The sequence below is a fragment of the Bubalus bubalis genome, chromosome 17 (genome assembly GCF_019923935.1).
Source record: "Bubalus bubalis isolate 160015118507 breed Murrah chromosome 17, NDDB_SH_1, whole genome shotgun sequence".
NCBI classification, from domain to species: Eukaryota; Metazoa; Chordata; class Mammalia; order Artiodactyla; family Bovidae; genus Bubalus; species Bubalus bubalis.
Window position 1 is genome coordinate 37,260,875 of NC_059173.1, and position 23,827 is coordinate 37,284,701.

At 37.1% G+C, this 23,827-nt stretch overlaps 1 protein-coding gene across 11 annotated transcripts in view; it reads left to right on the forward strand.

Moving 5' to 3' along the window:
• Nucleotides 1-17,962, forward strand: part of KIAA1109 (KIAA1109 ortholog) — a 206,838-nt gene extending 188,876 nt beyond the window's left edge. For 10 of the 11 annotated variants that reach the window (XM_025268008.3, XM_025268015.3, XM_025268011.3 and 7 more), the window contains 7 exons: nucleotides 87-304; nucleotides 3,217-3,468; nucleotides 4,148-4,351; nucleotides 6,070-6,264; nucleotides 6,691-6,825; nucleotides 15,353-15,518; nucleotides 17,220-17,962. In XM_025268008.3, coding sequence (XP_025123793.2) covers nucleotides 87-304; nucleotides 3,217-3,468; nucleotides 4,148-4,351; nucleotides 6,070-6,264; nucleotides 6,691-6,825; nucleotides 15,353-15,518; nucleotides 17,220-17,436 — 1,387 coding nt within the window. In that variant the 3' untranslated portion in view covers nucleotides 17,437-17,962. The remainder of the gene's footprint in view (nucleotides 1-86; nucleotides 305-3,216; nucleotides 3,469-4,147; nucleotides 4,352-6,069; nucleotides 6,265-6,690; nucleotides 6,826-15,352; nucleotides 15,519-17,219) is intronic. The other variant, XM_025268017.3, reaches the window with a different exon arrangement.
• The last annotated feature ends 5,865 nt before the right edge of the window (nucleotides 17,963-23,827 follow it).

Below are 23,827 nucleotides of genomic sequence, written 5' to 3' on the forward strand. Positions count from 1 at the left end.
AAAAGCTGGTGGGGAAGAGACTTTTTTGGGTGCTTTTAAACTGTTTTCTATAAGATATATGATAAAGACTCTGTTTTATGCTCTAGTGAAATTTTTGTCCATGGAGATCTGAAGTGGGATATTTTCCAAGTAATGATATCAAGATCAACTACACCAGACCTGATAAAAATAGGAATGAAGCTCCAGGAATTTTTCACTCAGCAGTTTGACACCAGCAAACGAGCTCTGTCTACCTGGGGACCAGTTCCTTATCTTCCACCTAAGACAATGACTAATAACCTAGAGAAAAGTTCACAAGAACAATGTAAGAGTTAGAAAACTAAGACTTTATATATACTTTATCTTTCACTATGTGTTACAATTTTAATTTAAAACATTTAAATACCATACTTACAAAGGGGTCCATATGCTCTTTATCCTACTCACTCAGCAAAGTATTCATGTCCTACCCACCAATGGAATTAGAAGCCATCATTTGGAAAGACATTCATTCATTATCTCCCCTGCCACAAACCATCTATAATCATACCATTATTACAAACTACATCAGTATATTACAAATTAATACTTTTTACATAATTACAAGTTACAACTAATGATTATATTTTGATTCTGAATAACTTACATTGTATTTCCTATTACATTACTCATATTCATTTGATTGTTTAATACATTTCATTATACTTCATGCTCTTGAATACTAATTATGATAATACCATGTTCTGGTTCAGAGCATGGGCTATGGAATCAGAATGTCTGAATTTGGATTTACTGGCTGTGTCATGTTACACAGTTTATTATTTTCAGTCAGTAATTCAAATATTATGTATCAACCATGTTCTTAAGCACTGTTTTAGGCATAGGGGATCTACTAGTGGAAAAAGTTCCTATTCTCCATTAAATTTTAATGGGAGAGACAGACCACAACTAACTAACTGTGTAAGATAATTTCAGGTAGAGAGAAATGCAGAGAAAAAGAACAAAGCAGGGCAAGAATATAGAAAATGATAGTCTGTGAGGATAAATATTTTAGAAAGGGTGGTAAAGGAAACCTTTTCTAAAATGAAAGAGCTAGGCTAAGATCTTGGAAGAAGAGTTCTAGGCAAAGTGGGCTATGAGAAGGTGCAGAGCCACTACAGTTGGGAGGAAACTTGCTTGTTTGATGATCATTGAGGTGGCCCACTGTGGTGAAACAGAGTGAGCAAGCAGGAAAATACTTAACATGAATTCAGAGAAGCTGCAGATAAGATTTTTAATATGTTGGGGAGCTACTGAAGAATTCTGAACAGATGTGATACTATTTGATTTACTTCTTACAAAAATAATCCTTTTTAAAGCATCACTCTGGCTTCTGTGTGGGGAACAGACTGAGGTGGTTAAGAAAGAAAGTAAGGAAATCACTGTAGTATCACTATTAATACAATAACTGCTATTACTACACACTTATACTTTTAATACCATTGTAAGGAGGATATTCTGAGAGTCCAGGCAAAAGACAGTGGTGGCTTTAACTAGATTGATAGAGTTAAAAGTGAAAAGTAGGCTGTAGTAGGACAACTTTTAATGATTTTTATCACAGGAGCAGTACATGTGCATTGGGAAACAATGTGCATTGGGGAAGAATGTACATATCCAAGCAAAAAATAAAAACCTCACATTCTGCCCAGAAATCATGACTGCGATTACTTTATATAGAGTATATACTCTCAGATACTTTTCTAGGCACGCATGTGTGTGCACACATACACACACACATGTATACATGCACATATATATATATATATATATATATATATATATAGTTTACCAGAATATTATTCATATTGTTTTTTAACCTTTTCCAGTCAACAATCTCGAACTTTACATTACATTAATTATCGCCTCTAGCCACCTCATCGCAGTTGACAACTGACCTTAAATTATCTTTACAACTGGGTTATCCAAACCAGTATATCCAATTCGAGACCACAGGTTAAAAATGGTTATGTTTCTTTACTCTTTTTAAATTCTACTGAATTTAGTCCCTTTTTTAGTGACTTGACTTGCTAAGAGACTTGGCTAATTATCCTGCAGAATATCCTACTTTCTCAGTCTTTCAGTTGTCTTTTTATGGTTTCATTTATCTTGTTCTCCAAGTCCCTTCATTACCTTTAAACTGGAATTGGTATCAGACATAAACTAACAGATGGATGTTCCCCAAAATGTCTGGCCTGGACTTTTCCAAAAACCTTTGTCACGGGCAACAAACAAACAGGCTTAAGGAGTTGTCTTAGATTAAAGGAAACTAAAGAGATATGCAAACTGCATACAATGCATGATCTTTGGGTGGATCCAGAATGAGAACTATAGAAAACAGCCAGAAGGATATCACTGGGGAAAGTGGGTAATACAGATACGGACTGTACAGTGAGACATGTGTGAACTCTGCAGGCCCACACACAGGTTCTTAATAGCCGTGAGTACTGTGGTACTACATGATCTATGCCTGGTTGAATCCTGATGGAAGTGTGGATATGGAGGGCCAACTTTAAGTAATACATGGATTTTTGACTTTGTGGAGGTTCAGTGTCCCTGTATATCAACCCCCATGTTGTTCAGTGTTCAACTTAGTATCTGATTAGCTCTCCTTGAACTTTAATGTGCATCTGAAACACCCGGAGATCTTATTAAAATGCAGATTCTGATACAGTAAATATGGATAGACATAAGAGTGAATTTCTAACAAGCTCCCAAGTGATGCTGATGCTGCTGGTTCTCAGACCTCACTTTTGAGTAGCAAGGTTATAAAAGATTTTTTTTTAAGTACTTAAAATCAGGCATCTGCCTTTGATATCTAGGTCTTCTGATCACTGGTTTACTTAGCCCCTCTTCTGTAAACTAGGTGTTTTCTCTAGATGACACACCTCGTTTATAAAGTTACTGTGAGAATTGGATAAAATTTCATGCAGGCACTTTATAAATCATTATTATAGAAGCATTAGTTGTAATTATTATTATAAGATTGTTACTTTCCTTAGTTCTATCCATCTTTACACAGCATCTTTTCCAAGACTGTATTCTTATTAGCTTCTGCTTACTATTAACCAGGGACTGAACTGTTTTATCCCTTATCTGAGTCACTTTAGTTGTAGAAAGTAGCCATGTGCTGTCTTCCTACCCAGCACTCAGGATGTTCATGAGATACTTTGGGATAAATGGTTCTTTGTTTTCTTGCAGTGCTCGATGCAGCTCATCATCGACATTGGCCAGGAGTATTGAAGGTGGTGTCAGGATGCCACATATCCTTATTTCAGATTCCGTTACCTGAAGATGGAATGCAGTTTGGAGGATCAATGAGCTTACATGGAAATCATATGACACTAGCTTGTTTTCATGGCCCAAATTTCCGTTCAAAATCCTGGGCCCTTTTTCATTTAGAGGAACCAAATATTGCTTTTTGGACTGAAGCTCAGAAAATATGGGAAGATGGTAAACTTCCATTTTCAGCTTTCACTTTTACCCATCTTCTTATGTGATTATATACGACAAAGTAGTTTTCTTTTCCCGTATCATTTGTCTGTTTTCTTATGATACTTCTGAAATCCATCTCTATTATTATGTACCTGACATGTTAAGGAGTTTACTGCCAATGAGTCAGTATCTATAAAGACTGGCACATGTTAAAGGGCTTGTTTCTGAATTTACCATCTTATTCTGTTTTTTACTTAGGCAATTAAATTTCTGCTGCCATGGCTGGTCATAGTTAAGTCATAGTTATTGTAAATATTTCTTAGAGAAACATGAAGAGAAGACAACACACAGTGGTAGTGTAAGGAAACTAACTGCCAGTCAGGACTATTTTACAAAACTTTTATGGACAAAGCTGTACTTCTACCTCTATTAACAGTTTCTTTTAGCTTTAATTTTCTACTCTCTGATATCTTAATGATGAAGGAAATAAGTGGTTGATGTTCTTCATCTTCTTGGGATAAATCCAGTTATAACTAAAAGAAAAAGAATTTTATTTTTTTTCTCGCTTAATGTACTCCCTGTTTTTACACCTTCTCTATGTATGACTTAACTAGCTGAAACTATTGCTCTAGGGCCACAACTCTTCTTCCATCTAAAATATAGTTTGTTACATTAAGAAACTTGTTCCCCCCTCTAGGCTCTAATGATCACTCTACATATATTGTACAAACACTGGATTTTCATCTGGGCCACAATACCATGGTTACCAAACCGTGTGGTGCTTTGGAAAGTCCTATGGCAACAATAACCAAGATAACCAGGCGTCGCCATGAAAATCCACCCCATGGAGTAGCAAGTGTGAAAGAATGGTTCAATTATGTTACGGCCACAAGGAATGAAGGTTAAAAGTTTGATTCCTTGGAAAGATCTGTTTTGTATTCTCTATTTTTGGTTCTGTTGTCTGTGTTTAGAATTTAAGTTAAGTGGAGGGAGCATTAATTAAAGTGGAGAGAGCATTTCCATTTCTTTCAACAAGCTTCATTTTATTCTAGCACCATAAGTAGCAATATTACTACATGAGTCAACACCCTAGCAGTGCCACATCTCATGGACTAAAATTATTTTCAATGTAACTGAAAACATTCAAAATAAAATTGGTTTACATAAGTGAAATTGTTTATTATAATTTGAAAATATATTTTTATACTGATGTTCACAATTGGAGGTTTGGGAAAACCAATATGATATTGTAAAGTTTAAAAATAAAATAAAATAAAAAAAACAACTAAATAACAGAATAACACAAAGTTCAGATGGCTGGAATAAAATGAAACTAAATATTAGTATTCCAGTGAAGTCGTAAGTTTAATAAAGAGTGCTTTTGATGAATTTTTCATTTGATTAGATTCACGGGTCTCGCAGTAATGCAGTCATGAAAATTCTTATTCTGTGGTTGTTTTTCTGTTACAGTTTAGAGTACTGCTTTGTATCAATCATTTCATCTGTACTGAAAAGCTGACTAAACTGAGACATGTTAAGACTTGAATGTTTTGCTTAAAAATGACTTCCTTTCAGAGTGGAAAAGAACATGGCTTGGGCCTCATGGAAAATAGTTACTATGCATTGGCAAACCTAGGGATCAAAGACTGTTAAAAAATGTTCCGAGAACAAAGGAGGATAAGGAAGTAAATTAGAAAATTCTGCATATATTGATTATTCTACCTTCTCAATAAGAGACTTTGGGGGAAGGAGTTCTTTTGAACTGGGATACAATGGAGGGGCTGTTAGCATACTGAACTGCTACCTGTGTAACTAGAAAATGCTAATTTTTATGACAACTCTGTTGGCATATATAGCACATATACAACATATAGCAACATAACACATATGTTGGGGAAACTCAGGACTTATACCTAGTCCCAAGATCGGGGTTGTATTTAATCATACCTTATAAGAGAGAATTATTTAACCTATGAAAAACTTTGAGCTTAATAAAGCTCTTAAATTCAGATATGATTTCAATTGAGAGTAATATTCAAAGAAACAAAAATCAAAATGTATTGGATTTATCCAAAACCATGTTATAACAGCTTCAGTATTGAGAATATTGACAGGCGCAGTCTTTACAGTCTAAGCCACTAAGGAAGTCCATTGTGTATGGATATATATATAAATACATGTGTCCATATTTATATCTGGGGGCTTCCCAGGTGGCGCTAGTGGTAAAGAATCTGCCTGCCAGTGCAGGAGATACCAGAGACTCAGGTGCAATCCCTGGGTCAGGAAGATCCCCCTGGAGTAGGAAATGGCACCCCATTCCAGTATTCTTGCCTGGAAAATTTCATGGACAGAGGAGCCTGGTGGGCTATAGTCACAAAGAGTCAGACACATACGACCGACTGAGCACATGACATGTGACTGAGCACAGCACACATATTTGTACCTATATAGGTATATAACCAGTCTCAAAGCCAAAGCTTTAATATGCCTCTTTTTTAAAAAGTCTTCATTTTCCATCTTTTGAAATGATAAAAGTTCTGTATACCAATGTCATGACAGCTATATGCTTACCCATGCCTATTAATTTGATTCTTACTGTCTTTATTATTATGCTTGTAGAGCTAAACCTGCTTCGTAATGTTGATGCTAATAACACTGAGAATAGCACAACAGTGAAGAATTCTAGTTTGCTCAGCGGATTTAGAGGAGGTTCCAGCTACAATCATGAAACAGAGACAATCTTTGCACTACCAAGAATGCAGCTTGACTTTAAATCCATTCATGTTCAAGAACCACAAGAACCTTCATTACAGGGTATGTGGAAAACAATCTTTAGTTTCTAAAGTTAACTAAGAAAATTCTACAGGATCTTCAAGCTTCCTTTTTTCCTCAGAGATTATTTTTGTTTTATAATGAAACTGATTTTCTGGTTTAAACTGATTTGTATTCTCACCAGCTGATGATGTCTGGCAAAAAATGTACTCCACTTGTGCCTCTTCTTCCTCAAATGGAGCTAGCAGGACTTCATTCATTAGTTTTTTATGAGGAATAAATAACATATACTTCTATAATGCTTGTAAATTATCATCATCCTCCTATAAATCACATACAGAAACTACTGGTTTCTCTATAGTTGCATTTAAGTGGATGGCTTTACATGGACCCATGTAAATCCCTTGTTAATGGGAAGAGGGACTTATTTCAATAATCTTTTAATATAGAAGAACTCTGCCATTGCAGATGCCAGCCTGAAGCCAAAGGTAGAATGCAGTGTGGTGACAGAGTTCACTGACCACATCTGTGTGACGATGGATGCTGAGCTCATCATGTTTCTTCATGACTTAGTATCAGCTTATCTTAAAGAAAAAGAAAAAGGTGGGTAACACAGTTGGTTCTTTTCACTACCATTTATATGAATTTGACCCAGACTTGCCCATGAGTGTCCATGAGTCTCTGGCAGAGGCGTGGGTCCGCGGTGGCCTGCTGCAGGCTTGGAGGCACTGAGTATAGCAGCACATGCATGGGACTTTTTGAAGGAGGTCAACATTATCTTCACTGGCCCATCAAAACCAGACCCAGTTTACCCCTCAGTCAGTCTCTACCATCAGGAAGCTTCCAAAAGCTTCTTATCCTTCTCCATCAGAGGGCAGACAGAATGAAGACCACAATCACAGAAAACTGACCAATCTGATCACATGAACCACAGCCTTATCTAACTCAGCGAAACTATGAGCCATGCCAGCTAGGGCCACACAAGACGGATGGGTCATGGTAGAGAGTTCTGACAAAACGTGGTCCACTGGAAAAGGGAATGGCAAACCACTTCAGTGTCCTTGCCTTGAGAACCCCATGAACAGTATGAAAAGGCAAAAAAGTGTGGCACTGAAAGATGAATTCCCCAGGTCGGTAGGTGCCCAATATGCTACTGGAGATCAGTGGAGAAACAACTCCAGAAAGAATGAAGAGACAGAACCAAAGCAACAACACCACCCAGTTGTGGATGTGATTGGTGATAGAAGTAAAGTCCGATGCTGTACAAAGCAAGATTGCATAGAAACCTGGAATATTAGATCCATGAAAGAAAAGTGAAAGTGAAGTTGTTCAGTCGTATCCGACTCTTTGCGACCCCATGGACTGTAGCCTACCAGGCTTCTCAGTCCATGGGATTTTTCCAAGCAGGAGTACTGGAGTGTGTTGCCATTTAGGTCCATGAATCAAGGCAAATTGGAAGTGGTCAATCAGGAGACGGCAAGAGTGAACATTGACATTTTGGAATCAGCAAACTAAAATTAACTGGAATGGGTGAATTTAATGCAGATGACCATTATATCTACTACTGTGGGCAAGAATCCCTTAGAAGAAATGGAGTATCCATCATAGTCAACAAAAGAGTCCAAAATGCAGTACTTGGATGCAATCTCAAAAATGACAGAACGATCTCTGTTCATTTCCAAGGCAAACCATTCACTATCACAGTAATCCAATCTGTGCCCCGACCAGTAATGCTGAAGACGCTAAAGTTGAAAGGTTCTATGAAGACCTACAAGGCCTTCTAGAACTAACACCTTAAAAAGATGTCCTTTTATTATAGGGGACTGGAATGCAAAAGCAGGAAGTCAAGAAATACCTGGAGTAACTGGCAAATTTGGCCTTGGAGTACAGAGTGAAGCAGGGCAAACGCTAATAGAGTTTTGCCAAGAGAATGCACTGGTCATAGCAAACATCCTCTTCCAAGAACACAAGAGAAGACTCTACACATGGAGGTCACCAGATGGTCAATACCAAAATCAGACTGATTATATTCTTTGAAACCACAGATGGATAAGCTCTATACAGTCAGCAAAAACAAGACTGGGAGCTGACTGTGGCTCAGATCATGAACTCCTCATTGCCAAATTAGACTTAAATTGAAGAAAGTAGGGAAAACCACTAGACCATTCAGGTATGATCTAAATCAAATCCCTTACGATCATACAGTGGAAGTGACAAATAGAGTCAAAGGATTAGATCTGATAGAGTGCCTGAGAACTATGGACAGAGGTTCGTGACATTGTAGAGGAGGCAGGGATCAAGAGCATCCCCAAGAAAAGGAAATGCGAAGAGGCAAAATGGTTGTCTGACAAGGCCTTACAAATAGCTGTCAAAAGAAGAGAAGCTGCAGGCAAAGGAAAAAAGGAAAGATATACCCATTTGAATGCAGGGTTCCAAAGAACAGCAAGGAGAGATAAGAAAGCCTTCTTCAGAGATCAATGCAAAGAAATAGAGGAAAACAACAGAATGGGAAAGACTAGAGATCTCTTCAAGAAAATTGGAGATACCAAGGGAACATTTCATGCAAAGATGGGCTCAATAAAGGATAGAAATGGTAGGGACCTAACAGAACCAGAAGATATGAAGAAGAGGTTGGCAAGAATACACAGAAGAACAATACAAAAAAGATCTTCACGACCCAGATAACCACGATAGTGTGATCACTCACCTAGAGCCAGACATGCTGGAATGCGAAGTCAAGTGGGCCTTAGGAAGCATCACTACGAACAAATCTAGTGGAGGTGATGGAATTTCATTTGAGCTGTTTCAAATCCTGGAAGATGATGCTGTAAAAGTGCTGGACTCAATATGCCAGCAAATTTGGAAAACTCAGCAGTGGCCACAGGACTGGAAGAGGTCAGTTTTCATTCTAATCCCAAAGAAAGGCAATACCAAAGAATGCTCAAACTACTGCACAATTGCACTCATCTCACACGCTAGCAAAGTAATGCTCAAAATTCTCCAAGCCAGGCTTCAATAGTATGTGAACTATGAAATTCCAGATGTTCAAGCTGGATTTAGAAAAGGCAGCGGAACCAGAGATCAAATTACCAACATCCGTTGGATCATCTAAAAAGTGAGAGAGTTCCAGAAAAACATCTACTTCTGCTTTATTGACTATGCCAAAGCTTTTGACTGTGTGAAGCACAACAAACTGTGGAAAATTCTTCAGAAAATGGGAATACCAGACCACCTGACCTGCCTCCTGAGAAATCTGTATGCAGTTCAAGAAGCAACAGTTAGAACCAGACATGGAACAACAGACTGGTTCAAAATCGAGATGAGAGTATGTCAAGGCTGTATATTGGCACGCTGCTTATTTAACTTATATGCAGAGTACATCATGAGAAATGCTGGACTGGATGAAGCACAAGCTGGAATCAGGATTGCCAGGAGAAATATCAATAACCTCAGATATGCAGATGTCACCACCCTTATGACAGAAAGTGAAGAACTAAAGATCCTCTTGATGAAAGTGAAATAGGAGAGTGAAAAAGTTGGCTTAAAACTCAACATTCAGAAAACTAAGAGCATGGCATCCAGTCCCATCACTTCATAGCAAATAGATGGGGAAACAGTGACAGACTTTATTTTGGGGTGCTCTAAAATCACTGTAGATGAATGTAGCCATGAAATTAAAAGATACTTGCTCCTTGGAAGAAAAGTTATGACCAACCTAGACAGCATATTAAAAAGCAGAGACATTACTTTGTCAACAATGGTCCATCTAGATAAAGCTATGGTTTATCAAGTGGTCATGTATGGATGTGAGAGTTGGACTGTGAAGAAAGCTGAGCACCGAAGAATTGATGCTTTTGAACCATGGTGTTGGAGAAGACTCTTGAGAGTTCCTTGGACTGCAAGGAGATCCAAGCAGTCCATCCTAAAGGAGATCAGTCCTGAATATTCATTGGAAGGACTGATACTGAAGCTGAAACTCCAATAGTTTGGCCACCTGATGTGAAGAACTGACTCCATGGAAAAGACCCTGATGCTGGGAAAGGTCCAAAGATGTGAGAAGGGGACGACAGAGGATGAGATGGTTGGATGGCATCACCAGCCAATGGAGATGAGTTTGAGTAAATTCCAGGAGTTTGTGATGGCCAGGGAGGCCTGGATTGCTGCAGTGTATGGAGTCACAAAGAGTCAGCCACAACTGAATGACTAAACTGAACTGAACTGATATGAATTTTTATAGTCCAGTGATAAAATGAGTGGAATGTGTCTCCTTCCTCTGTGAGTTACAAATATCAATAAAATGTATTAGTAAGACTGTTTGATAGGCTTTCTGAGTATCTGCTAGGTACAGGGCATTTTTTCCTAACTATACCTCAAACTGAATGATGTTTTATACTTTAAAAATGTTTCCATATATGTCATGTATATTATCATATCTGGTAAGATATTATCACAAAGTTGGAAAAAAAACCTCTTTGAGGAAATATTGCTAGTCAAAATGACTAGAGAACCAACTATACTACATAATAAAGTTAGCAAGTTATATACATAGATGGGAAAATTGAATTAAAGAAGATAAATCTGTTTGGAATGCACAGAACATTATAGATAAATTCAGTTCAGTTCAGTTGCTCAGTTGTGTCCAACTCTTTGCAACGCCATGAACCGCAGCACACCAGGCCTCCCTGTCCATCACCAACTCCCGGAGTCCACCCAAACCCATGTCCATTGAGTCAGTGATGCCAATCAGCCATCTTATTCTCTGTCATCCCCTTCTTCTCTTGCCCTCAATCTTTCCCAGCATCAGGGTCTTTTCCAATGAGTCAGCTCTTCGCATCAGGTGGCCAAAGTATTGGAGTTTCAGCTTCAGCATCAGTCCTTCCAGTGAACACCCAGGACTGATCTCCTTTAGGATGGACTGGCTGGATCTCCTTACTTAGCTCTTAGTAGTGGTGTCTTGTTTTTATGAGTAAAATAACATTGGTTTCCTTGCTGGAAACTTAAATGTTTACCCACTAAGAAACACATGGTCACCCTAATATCCATGTGCTGTTGGCTGAATACAATACAATGAAATAAAATACTCTGTAGCTGTTTAAAAGAATGAGATAGTTTGAAATGTCATGAAATGGAATGCTCTCCAAATATATTGTCTTTATTCACTCAAAAATATTTATGTACAACTATATATGAATATACAATGCTAAAAGGTGCTTTTAAAAAATGCTTGGAATAGGTCACACTGTAATACTGCTTCATTTTTTCAAGAAGATAAAACTATAAAATTTATCTTGAAGATATTTCAAAATAGCCTCACGATGAAATGTTTGAGTGAAGAAAATATAGATTATCAAAAGACCACATGGAAAGAGTGCAAAAGTAGCATACTTAAATTGAATTGCTCTTCCATTACTGTTTAATCTAGATGTACCAAACATTCAGGGAGAATGAAATCAATAATATGGATAAGAGAAATTTATGAGATATTTCAGGTAAAATGATAGCAAATATATAACAAAATATTATATATAATATACATGGATATACATATTCTTGCCTGGAGAATTCCATGGACAGAGGAGCCTGGCAGGCTACAGTCCATGGGGTGCAAAGAGCCAGACACGACTGAGCGACTAAGCACAACATCCATAGATCCAGTCTTCAAATAGAGTAACAGCATATACCAGACACTGTTTATCCTCCTGGTTTTCTCTCTGCCTTAATATTTAAACTTCATGTGGAGAAACAGATTCTAAAGTTCTTTGAAGTTCAATATTATCTTAGTGTACCTAAATACAAATGCCTGCCAGATTTCTTTCCCTCAGAAATTATGTGGAACCTTTGTCATTTTATGAAATACTGTGTTTGTTTTCCATAAGCTGTATTTCTTTTCAAAAGTGTATTTTTTATAGAAATTGTTCTAAGAACTTATTTCAGTAAGAAAGAGGAAATATTTGATTATCGAAATTACAATAACAAAATTATTACCTAAAGATATAAACATCTGAATGCAGAGTTCCAAAGAATAGCAAGAAGATATAAGAAAGCCTTCTTCAGCGATCAGTGCAAAGAAATAGAGGAAAACAACAGAATGGGAAAGACTAGGGATCTCTTCAAGAAAATCAGAGATACCAAAGGAACATTTCATGCAAAGATGGGCTAAATAAAGGACAGAAATGGTATGGACCTAACAGAAGCAGAAGATACTAAGAAGAGATGGCAAGAATACACAGAGGAACTGTACAAAAAAGATCTTCACAACCCAGATAATCACGATGGTGTGATCACTGACCTAGAGTCAGACATCCTGGAATGTGAAGTCAAGTGGGCCTTAGAAAGCATCACTATGAACAAAGCTAGTGGAGGTGATGGAATTCCAGTGGAGCTATTCCAAATCCTGAAAGATGATGCTGTGAAAGTGCTGCAACTCAATATGCCAGCCAATTTGGAAAACTCAGCAGTAGCCACAGGACTGGAAAAGGTCAGTTTTCATTCCAATCCCAAAGAAAGGCAATGCCAAAGAATGCTCACTCTACCGCACAATTGCACTCATCTCACACGCTAGTAAAGTAATGCTCAAAATTCTCCAAGCCAGGCTTCAGCAATATGTGAACCGTGAACTTCCTGATGTTCAAGCTGGTTTTAGAAAAGGCAGAGGAATCAGAGATCAAATTGCCAACATCCGCTGATCATGAAAAAAGCCAAAGAGTTCCAGAAAAGCATCTATTTCTGCTTTATTGACTATGCCAAAGCCTTTGACTGTGTGGATCACAATAAACTGTGGAAAATTCTGAAAGAGATGGGAATACCAGACCACCTGATCTGCCTCTTGAGAAATTTGTATGCAGGTCAGGAAGCAACAGTTAGAACTGGACATGGAACAACAGACTGGTTCCAAATAGGAAAAGGAGTTCGTCAAGGCTGTATATTGTCACCCTGTTTCTTTAACTTATATGCAGAGTACATCATGAGAAACGCTGGACTGGAAGAAACACAAGCTGGAATCAAGATTGCCGGGAGAAATATCAATAACCTCAGATATGCAGATGACACCACCCTTATGGCAGAAAGTGAAGAGGAACTCAAAAGCCTCTTGATGAAAGTGAAAGTGGAAAGTAAAAAAGTTGGCTTAAAGCTCAACATTCAGAAAACGAAGATCATGGCATCCGGTCCCATCACTTCATGGGAAATAGATGGGGAAACAGTGGAAACAGTGTCAGACTTTATTTTTCTGGGCTCCAGAATCACTACAGATGGTGACTTCAGCCATGAAATTAAAAGATGCTTACTCCTTGGAAGGAAAGTTATGACCAACCTAGATAGCATATTCAAAAGCAGAGACATTACTTTGCCAACAAAGGTTCGTCTAGTCAAGGCTATGGTTTTTCTTGTGGTCATGTATGGATGTGAGAGTTGGACTGTGAAGAAGGCTGAGCGCTGAAGAATTGATGCTTTTGAACTGTGGTGTTGGAGAAGACCCTTGAGAGTCCCTTGGACTGCAAGGAGATCCAACCAGTCCATTCTGAAGGAGATCAGCCCTGGGATTTCTTTGGAAGGAATGATGCTAAAGCTGAAACTCCAGTAGTTTGGCCACCTCATGCAAAGAGTTGACTCATTGGAAAAGACTCTGATGCTGGGAGGGATTGGGGGCAAGAGAAGGGGACGACAGAGGATGAGATGGCTGGATGGCATCACTGACTCGATGGACATGAGTCTGAGTGAACTCTGGGAGTTGGTGATGGACAGGGAGGCCTGGTGTGCTGCGATTCATGGGGTCACAAAGAGTCGGACACGACTGAACGACTGATCTGATCTGATCTGATGGGGATTTTAATTATAAATAAAAATATTTCAATAGCTTTAAGTTGTTTTGCTTTTAAAAATTAAAGCAAGTTGTTTTGGCAAAAATAAATATAAACATGCCTTAGAAAATTCTTAACAGCATGTTTAGAGCAGAATCAACATATTTCCAGAACATCAAGATTAATTATACTGTGTCCACCACAATAAACAAAAGCAGAGCAACAGAACAGCAATAACTGAAGACATCTGTATTCTGATGTGGTATAATAGTACAGCTTCATTCCTAGATTAATTCCTTATCAATATATTATCACACCGCTGCTGCTAAGTCGCTTCAGTCGTGTCCGACTCTGTGCAACCCCATAGACGGCAGCCCACCAGGCTCCCCCGTCCCTGGGATTCTCCAGGCAAGAACACTGGAGTGGGTTGCCATTTCCTCCAATGCATGAAGTGAAAAGTGAAAGTGAAGTCGCTCAGTCGTGTCCAACTCTTAGCAACCCCATGGACTGAAGCCCACCAGGCTCCTCCGCCCGTGGGATTTTCCAGGCAAGAGTACTGGAGTGGGGTGCCTTGCCTTCTCCATCACACTGCTGCTGCTGCTGCTGCTAAGTCACTTCACTCGTATCCGATTCTGTGCGACCCCATAGATGGCAGCCCACCAGGCTCCCCCATCCCTGGGATTCTACAGGAGTGGGTTGCCATTTCCTTTTCTCACACTGCTAGTTAACAGTTATAACCAGAGGTACATAATACATACTATGTTTCATAATATTTTATGCCCAATTTGTGTGTTTAAAATCTGTGCCCTATAGACATCATACTGTATTTATTAAAGATCATATGTAAGCTACCTTTGTCTCCAATTTTATTTTAAATATATCTTTTATGATGTCTTCATTTTTCATAAAGCATTTATTTGAGTACTCAACTATGAAGAGTGAAAAAAAAGTGCTTACCTAAAAAACTCCTGTTAGTACCGTTCATATATATATATATATATATAGCCATTAACATTAAAAAACCATTGAATTATACACTTGAAATGAGTGAATTTTATCTCAATAGAGCTATTTAAATAACTTTGATATTGTCTTTCTCCAAGAAATACCAAAAATTGGCACTTATCTATGGCTTATTTTAAAATACTACTTTTTTTTTTTATAATGGGATATTTAATCATAGTTCTGAATAATACTTTTCAAGAAATGTAATTAAATGAGGCTTTGGCCAGTTCATAAATAAAAATAGAGCCAATTACTTTGTTCATATAGTGATTTAAAATAAATTTGTAATACATATTTGCAATATTAACATGTCATTTTCATTATAGCCATTTTTCCACCTCGGATTTTATCTACTCGACCAGGACAGAAAAGTCCAGTTATCATTCATGATGAAAATTCCTCTGACAAAGACAGAGAAGACAGCATCACTTACACTACTGTGGACTGGAGAGATTTTATGTGCAAAACGTGGCATCTAGAACCCACTCTTAGGTAAGTAATGGGTGTATATTTTTACCTATTTCCTATGAGATTATTATGAGAAAAAGGTTATAAATAATTCAGTAGGTTAAATGTGGTTTACCAACAAATATTTTCATGTTAATCACTTATAACCTCTACAGCTGCTGACTTTTTGCTTTTCTGATGTGGTGTGATAGTACAGCTTCATTCCTAGAATAATTCCCAATCAATATATTATCACACTGCTAATTAACAATTATAACCAGAGTCACATAATACATATTTCATGTTAGTTATCTGTATTTAATAGAATTTGTGGAAACCAAATACAAGCACTTTGGTATTAATAACACATATCCTTATGAGAAATAGTAACAGTGTCAATACTCAGGAGAAATATTAAGATACTGCAAAGGTCCTAGTGCAAAAAACTAGTATATATAAATATCAAATATAATGAAATTGACTTATCTTTTAATTTAAAATGAGAATAAAAATAGTTAAATTTGCCATAAACATTTATTTTTCTTCTTTTGAAAACTATAAAGAGACTAGTTAAGTTATATGATATAGTAGTGGAGAATATGGTTAAAAATCTCTGCTCTAAGCTCAGCTATATAGCATAGTGGCTGAGTGACCTGGGCCAAAGGATCTAACTGTCTTAGGTGCCTCATATGAAGATTTTGGAAAATGGTATTACCTACCTTATACGGTTGTTACAATGGTTACATGAGTTAACTAATGCAAATTGCTTATAACTGTTAACAGTTTTAGCAGACTAATGATTAATACCCTCTTTTTCCCTACCTAAGTTCAGGATCAACTGAAATAGTGAGATGCAGCTAGAAATCAAAATGACACCTTTAATACTGATAAAGCTGATAACAGAGAATGTTGTTTAGTGTCAGGCAACAGTGTCTTTCTATTACAAAGTCCAGGTTTGGACTTACCTACAGGGTCTCAATGATACAGAGCTCAGGGGGGTTGGGGGTTGGGGGCAGAGGAATGCTAGAGTTGTGCAGTCAGCAGACCTGCTTTCTCACCTAGTTACAGGCAGCCATAAACAGTCTTGAGCTAACTATTTGGGGACCTGTTCTTGAAAAATCTCTGGCATGGAAGAACAGTTTAAGACAAATGGCTCCAAAAGAGTAGGTGGTGAGGAGGGTACTTAATTACCCTACTCATTTCCTCTGTTAATTTGCCAAGTAGATAAACCATCAGTAAGGGGGCAGAGAAAGACCAGGAATATTCCATTAATGCTGTTCTTCTATATGGAAGGAAATATGGTTCTTCTTCAAAGATGTTTAGCACATAGCAAACAGTAAATTTTAGTCTTTTTTCCCCCCAGCTTTATTGAAGTATAATTGAGAAAATAGATATTTTAAGGGTATAACGTCATAATTGGATATACATGTAAGTCATGAAAAGATTTCCCCCACCCCCATAAAGTTAATCAACATCTTTGAGTGAAACAGGTGTCCTTTAAAGGTTTTAAGAAGACCACATAACTTGAGGCCTAAACTAAATTAATCACAATGAAATACACTAAACTCCATTGCTGTGTAGGCTCACATTTTTTGAGTGCTGTTATAGTGAATCTAGGAATTATAGGTTAGATAATCAGTTGTATCTACTGAAAATATTTTTCTTGAGCATACCGTGGAGGCTTAGGGATGTTCCTGAACCTACCTTCAGGACGTCATTAATAATAATGATTTATAATTATTTTAGATTAATTTCTTGGACTGGAAGAAAAATTGATCCAGTAGGCGTTGATTATATTCTTCAAAAATTGGGCTTTCATCATGCCAGGACTACTATTCCTAAATGGCTTCAAAGAGGAGTCATGGATCCACTGGACAAGGTTCTGTCAGTTCTTATTAAAAAACTCGGTACTGCACTACAGGATGAAAAGGAAAAGAAAGGAAAAGACAAAGAAGAACACTAAAAAAGTAACTTAATCTGTGAACAAACTTTGATTCTGTCCGTTAAGCTTTATTACACTGGAGTGTTGGGGTGGGTGGGTTTGTATAATAAAATTATTTTAAATATAACTTTAAAAAATTTAATTTTGTGGCCATTATATTAAGTTTGTAACTTAACCTGTTTGTTCTAGTTCCACCATTCTGTACACAGTGAAGTATTGCATGATAATGTAAATTTTGTGAAAAACTAGATTAAAATATACAAATCTGTTCAGCAAGGTTTATAATTATATTATGTGCAATATGATTCCTGCATCTTTAAAATATTTTCAGAATAACTGTGAATTTCCTTTGTTATTGGCCATAACTTTAGAAAAAATCTTGTTGATACTGTGAGGGATATTTTTTTGGACATTAATTGCTTTTTCTTTTTTATTTTAAATGTAGACTTGTATAAATACTTATTGTATATAGTTTGAGTAACTGTGATATGAATAAATACCACTAAAGTATTGTTTGTAACTATTGTAATAAAGTCACAATAATTGATTTCAGTCTATAGTTGAGATTTTTCTTCCTTTTATAGTTTATTTTTACAATTAATAGATGCCCCTCCTGTGTCAGTTACTGTGTCAGTTAATTATTTCATATAAAATAATACTTATAAAAATTAGCTCTGGGAGAGGCATAGCAGAGGCTTCAGAAATACTAGATTTTGTTCTGCTAAGCTACTGGTGAGTACACAGCTCTTCTATTATACTGTGTTCTTTACACATTTATATGTATTCTTTGTGTATATGAATTTGTATACTATACATATAATAAATAAAAAATTGTAAAGGAATAGCAAAATATAACATTCAAAGGTAGCTGTAATACTATTAATCACAACTCAGGCTTGAAATCTAGCCAATTTTTGAAATACAGTTAGTTGGATCAACAGTAGAACTGAAGTACCATGAGCTAGAAAACACCTCAAGAAAGCCTCTGGTGCAGACTTTTGTGCTTCTTTTCTCTGACAGATTAAAAAACAACTCAAGAGTCAAGACACTTAGCCACAGGTATATGTGTGCAGGTATGTATGTAAATACGTATGTATGATAAGTGTTGGTGGGAGAATTAAGAAGTGCTATGTATGGTCACACAGCAATTCAGTAGCAGAACTAAAACCCTAGAGTCTAGAGTCATAATTTTGTATTTCCCCAAACCATCTTATGCATCATTTTCCTGATCTCTGTTTCCCACTTGGCACTTCTAGCGTTGGGAGCTATACATGTATATTATTGCTATTGGTCAAGCTTACCAGAGAAGTATCTAAGATAGTTACTTTATAAAACAAGTAAAAAATTTTTAAATCAGTTCCTTGAATTGCACTTCAGGTATTAACTCTCTGCTTCAAAGAAACAGTGTGCTAGTAGTAAGTTCTAAATGTTAAAAATTTCCCATGGTCTTTATGTTGATATGGAGATTACCAAAAATGACAAGTATAAACTCTGTTTCTGGCCCCTACTGTGATAATGCTTTAAAAAGAAAGCTGCTGTGGCGGATTCATTTTGATATTTGGCAAATCTAATACAGTTATGTAAAGTTTAAAAATAAAATAAAATTAAAAAAAAAAAAGTATCACAGAAAAAAAAAAAAAAAAAAAAAAGAAAGCTGCTGCTGGAGCTGTGTGCATGTTAGGTAGTGTCTGACTCTTTGCCACCCCGTGGACTGTAGCCCACCAACCTCCTCTGTCCATGGGATTTCCCAGGCAAGAATACTGGAGCAAGCTGCCATTTCCTCCTCCAGGGGATCTTCCTGATCCAGTGACTAAACCCGAGTCTCCTGCACATGGATTCTTTATTGCTAAGCCACCTGAGAAGCCCATAAAAAGAAAAGGGGAATATAAATCTAAAACTGTTCAAAATTCCTGTGGCTTTACTGGACAAAACTATGAGAAAAACATATTTTGGGGGACACTGCTAGTAGGAATGTAAATTGGCACAACCCCAATGGAGGACAATTAGGCAAGAGCTATTAAAGACATATAATCTCTTCTTGAACAGTCTCATTCATTACTGGGCATTCTTTATTATGTGTGAAATAATTATGTAAGAATATTCACTGCAGTATTCTTCATAAATGATTGGAAACAATTCAAATGTCCATCAATAGAAGACAGATTAAATGGCCCACTTAGTGAAATAGTATGCAATTATAAAAAAAAAAAAAAAGAACAATCTCTAGTATTTATTCTTGAATCAAAAAAGCATGATACAGCTCTATGTAGATAACAGTTTCCAGGCAGTCTGCCAAAATTATATTTTGAGTATCATGTACCTTACCCTAGTCTAGTAAATCACATTATACATCTAAGATTTTCTATAAAATTCCAATGATGTAACAAAATTAAAAGGATTCACAAACTATCTAAAGAACAATTTTTTAAATTACCTATTTGTGTTTTTCTTTCTGAAGACACAAATAGGTAATTTAAAAAATGGTTCTTTAGATAGTTTGTGAATCCTTTTAATTTTGTAGAAAGAAAAACACCAATACAGTATACTAACGCATATATATGGAATTTAGAAAGATGGTAACAATAACCCTGTGTACGAGACAGCAAAAGAGACACTGATGTATAGAACAGTCTTATGGACTCTGTGGGAGAGGGAGAGGGTGGGAAGATTTGGGAGAATGGCATTGAAACATGTAAAATATCATGTATGAAATGAGTTGCCAGTCCAGGTTCGATGCACGATACTGGATGCTTGGGGCTAGTGCACTGGGACGACCCAGAGGGATGGTATGGGGAGGGAGGAGGGAGGAGGGTTCAGGGTGGGGAACACATGTATACCTGTGGTGGATTCATTTTGATATTTGGCAAAACTAATATAATTATGTAAAGTTTAAAAATAAAATAAAATTAAAAAAAAAAATAAATTACCTATTTGAAACACCAAATACAGATCTGCAGTAACAGTCTAAACTACCAAAGCAATACCTGTAAAATACAGTAAAAATCAATTACTTGAAAACATTTTATACAATATTCAAGAACATATGAAATGAAAGCTCAAATTTTAAACTTTTAGATTCAGTTTTACTATTAGTGTTATGTTCTACAGACTACTGTAAGAATTTCTAAACACAAACTCTCAATTGCTATACTTCTTACACAACATTAATAATTCAGTGACCTCAGTCCATGGAGTATGCTAAACAGAATTGCTCTAGAACTTTCTCTATCCTCACTAAGGAATGGTGTCTTCTAAAGTTTAGTGGAATAAACCTGCTTGCCTGCATGGGCTTATAATCTATGTTAAAACTACTGGTAGCACCGTACTTGGAATGCTATGCCCTTCACACAGTGAGAGTTAGTTACCCATCTCCCTTTGTCTCTAGCACATTGTCTAAGGTCAGTTGAGAATCTCTTTTTGTTGTTTCCATTTGGGACCTCAAGCATAGACTATCCTTAAATATTTAGACGGATAGATAGCCCTCAACTGAGCCCAGTACTCTGTAAGTTCTGGATTTGTGAATTTTGTCTGCTTTACCTGTGTAGGTCAGAGCTGAGCAACTCAAAGCCCAGGAAAGGCTCTGAACTCAAGTTCAAATAGTTTTTTCAGGCAATGATATGTGATAAGCCCCAGCAAAGCTCTCAAAAGAACCATCAGATGTTGGGAGGCATTTCTGAAGTGAAATGCTGTTTAAAAAAAAAAAATGCCAAAGAGAGAGAAAATGCTGTCAAGGACAAGCTGACAATGGCAAGAAGACCCTGGTCATTGGGTGTATACCCAGTGGTCTAGATATGGGGGGTGGGGGGGGCAGGTAGTGGGTAACAGGAGGTAACAAGAAAGCTTGAGTGCTCAGAATGAATACAGGTTGATCAATCAGGTAATCAAGTCAACTGCCAAGTAAAGTGGTACAGGATAGACAAATGGCTAAACTACCTCTGATAAGCTCCTTTCCCTAGGCTTCATGTTTCCACTAAGTGCCTTTCCAGAATATAATAACCCAATTTCTCTCCCAACTTGGTGTTCACTACTCCCCAGAAGTGACCTAATCCATTTGGGTGCTCTAGAGATAAGAAAATGAGCTAAGCCTATTCTCATTTCACCTTCTGAAGCCAGCCTGTTTGCAAGGAGGATGCAATTCTGATTTCCTCCCTTGTGCGTACTGTAAGGGGCAAGCAAGTTGGGTTTGTCCAGTTTGTGTTACTAGAACAAGGAAGTTTGTATATTTAGAGAGTGACAGCAACCCCATTTGGCCAGACAGCTGAGCACATTTTCTAATTTAGATTCATTAGGCAATAAAGCTGGCTTTTAATATCCATAACTCTGATATGTGTCTCAATGAATTTCAACCTTTGGAGAGGAGGAAGCAGGTTATTTATTGATCTTAAGCATAATAGTTTTCTTTTTAAATACTTTACTATTATTATTGTTAGTATTACTTTAATATTAGTGTCTTGTTAACAGGTTTATTCATTTTTTTTTAATTTTATTTTATTTTTAAAACCTCAAACACTGTATTAGTTTTGCCAAACATCAAAACGAATCCGTTTTTAACAGAATGAAAATTTACCTACCTTACGATGAAAAAAAGCTGATGCCCATGGGTTTCACTAGTTTTATCATTACCCATATGCAGCTGGACTTAGAATGGTAGACTAGCCTATTGAAGATCCAGTGATTTCTCAACCTAAGAAACATATAGCTGGGGTGGTACCCTACACAATGTAGTAGATGTTTTAAACTTGTGTTCAGTGTCTCATACTGTTACCTCTCAGAAGATATAGATCTGATAACAGAGTTGAAATATAAAGTATCTCCTTTCACTATTATACCGAACAAGCACCTTCAAAATGTATAGCTTCATCCAATTCCACTGAAAACAGCTCTCAGTATCCAAGGGAGGAATGTTTCCATGAGGAACACACAGCAGTCTCATTAAATTAGAATCTGAGGATGCCACCTAGTTATTTGGGTTTTAAGATGCCAATTGGTTGAACTAGAAAAGGTACTGGGTACAGAACTGATTGTTTTATTAATAATTGTGGGGAAATAGGGTTGCTGCTACAAATGGGGGCAACATAGATCACTCCAAGGCAAACCCTATTAGTGCCTCTAAATGAGTGGCAGAGTATAGCAACCACAGGCATCTCTGTTAGCACTCACATCTCTCAGAAAGAAAGATTATCTTGGAAGATATTCTCAGTGTGTCTCCCACATTTCCACACATTTTGCAAGCAAGACTCTTAACCACTCTCTGTTCAGAACTGTATTTTCAATGATATTTGTACAGCCAACAACTCTGGAAAATAAGAGATGCTACCCAGCCCCAGAGCAAAGGGTAGATTCACCTACAGCCCTGGAAGATATAAGATCTCCTTTGTCATAAAAAAGTAAGAGTTTTTCTCAGTTGGTAAAGAATCCACCTGCAATGAAGGAGACTCCGGTTCAATTCCTGGGTTGGGAAGATCCTCTGGAGAAGGGATAGGCTACCCACTCCAGCATTCTTGGGCTTCCCTTGTGGCTCAGCTGGTAAAGAATCCATTTGCAATGCAGGAGACCTGGGTTCAATCCCTGGGTTGGGAAGATCTCCTGGAGAAGGGAAAGGCTACCAACTCCAGTATTCTGGCCTGGAGAAGTCCATGGATTATATAGTCATGGGGTCTCAAAGAGTTGGACACAACTGAGAGACTTTCACTTTCAATATGAATTAACTATTCATAACTCTTTTAACTTTTAAGTTCTTCTCTTGTAACACCACCTCACTGTGTGTGCAGCATTCATCTGGACCTATACATGCTGCTTCCATGGGACTTGGGGACAAGGAGAAACATTCAGACATGCTGATACCCACACTGTGAATAAAAAAGTTCTTTATCACTGACTCATGAATCTCATGTGTTCTGCCAACATCCATGAAGTTGAGGCAGGCTAACTTTAAAGTTTTCAAGTACTGTACAGTAAAACCAGAAATCCTCCATAGTTCCTGACAGATTATTCTACTGAATAAGGAGCCCCAATCATCTGAAATACTAACTGAAGGCAACTGACATGGAATGGGTGGTACAAGAAATATCCAACCACCATATGACCATTTGAAATGAGGGTTCTACCACCTATTTAACTTCTGTCTTAGAAGTTTTATATGTTAAATTGTGACAAACATTTAAAAGTTAACCTTTAAAATTTCAGTGCTTATTCATATATGAGACAAAATAATACCAAGCATTTACTGAGTAACAGGTATAGTGCTAAACTGTTTCTGTCTACCAATTAATGGATTCCTCCCAACAACTGTGTGAAGTAGATGATAACCTGCTAATTTTGCAAATAAATTGAGACTCAGAGGAGTCTCAAGGAAAGGAGTCAGTGATAGTTCCTGGAGATAGCCAAGAAAATTATGTTAATTAGATAAGTT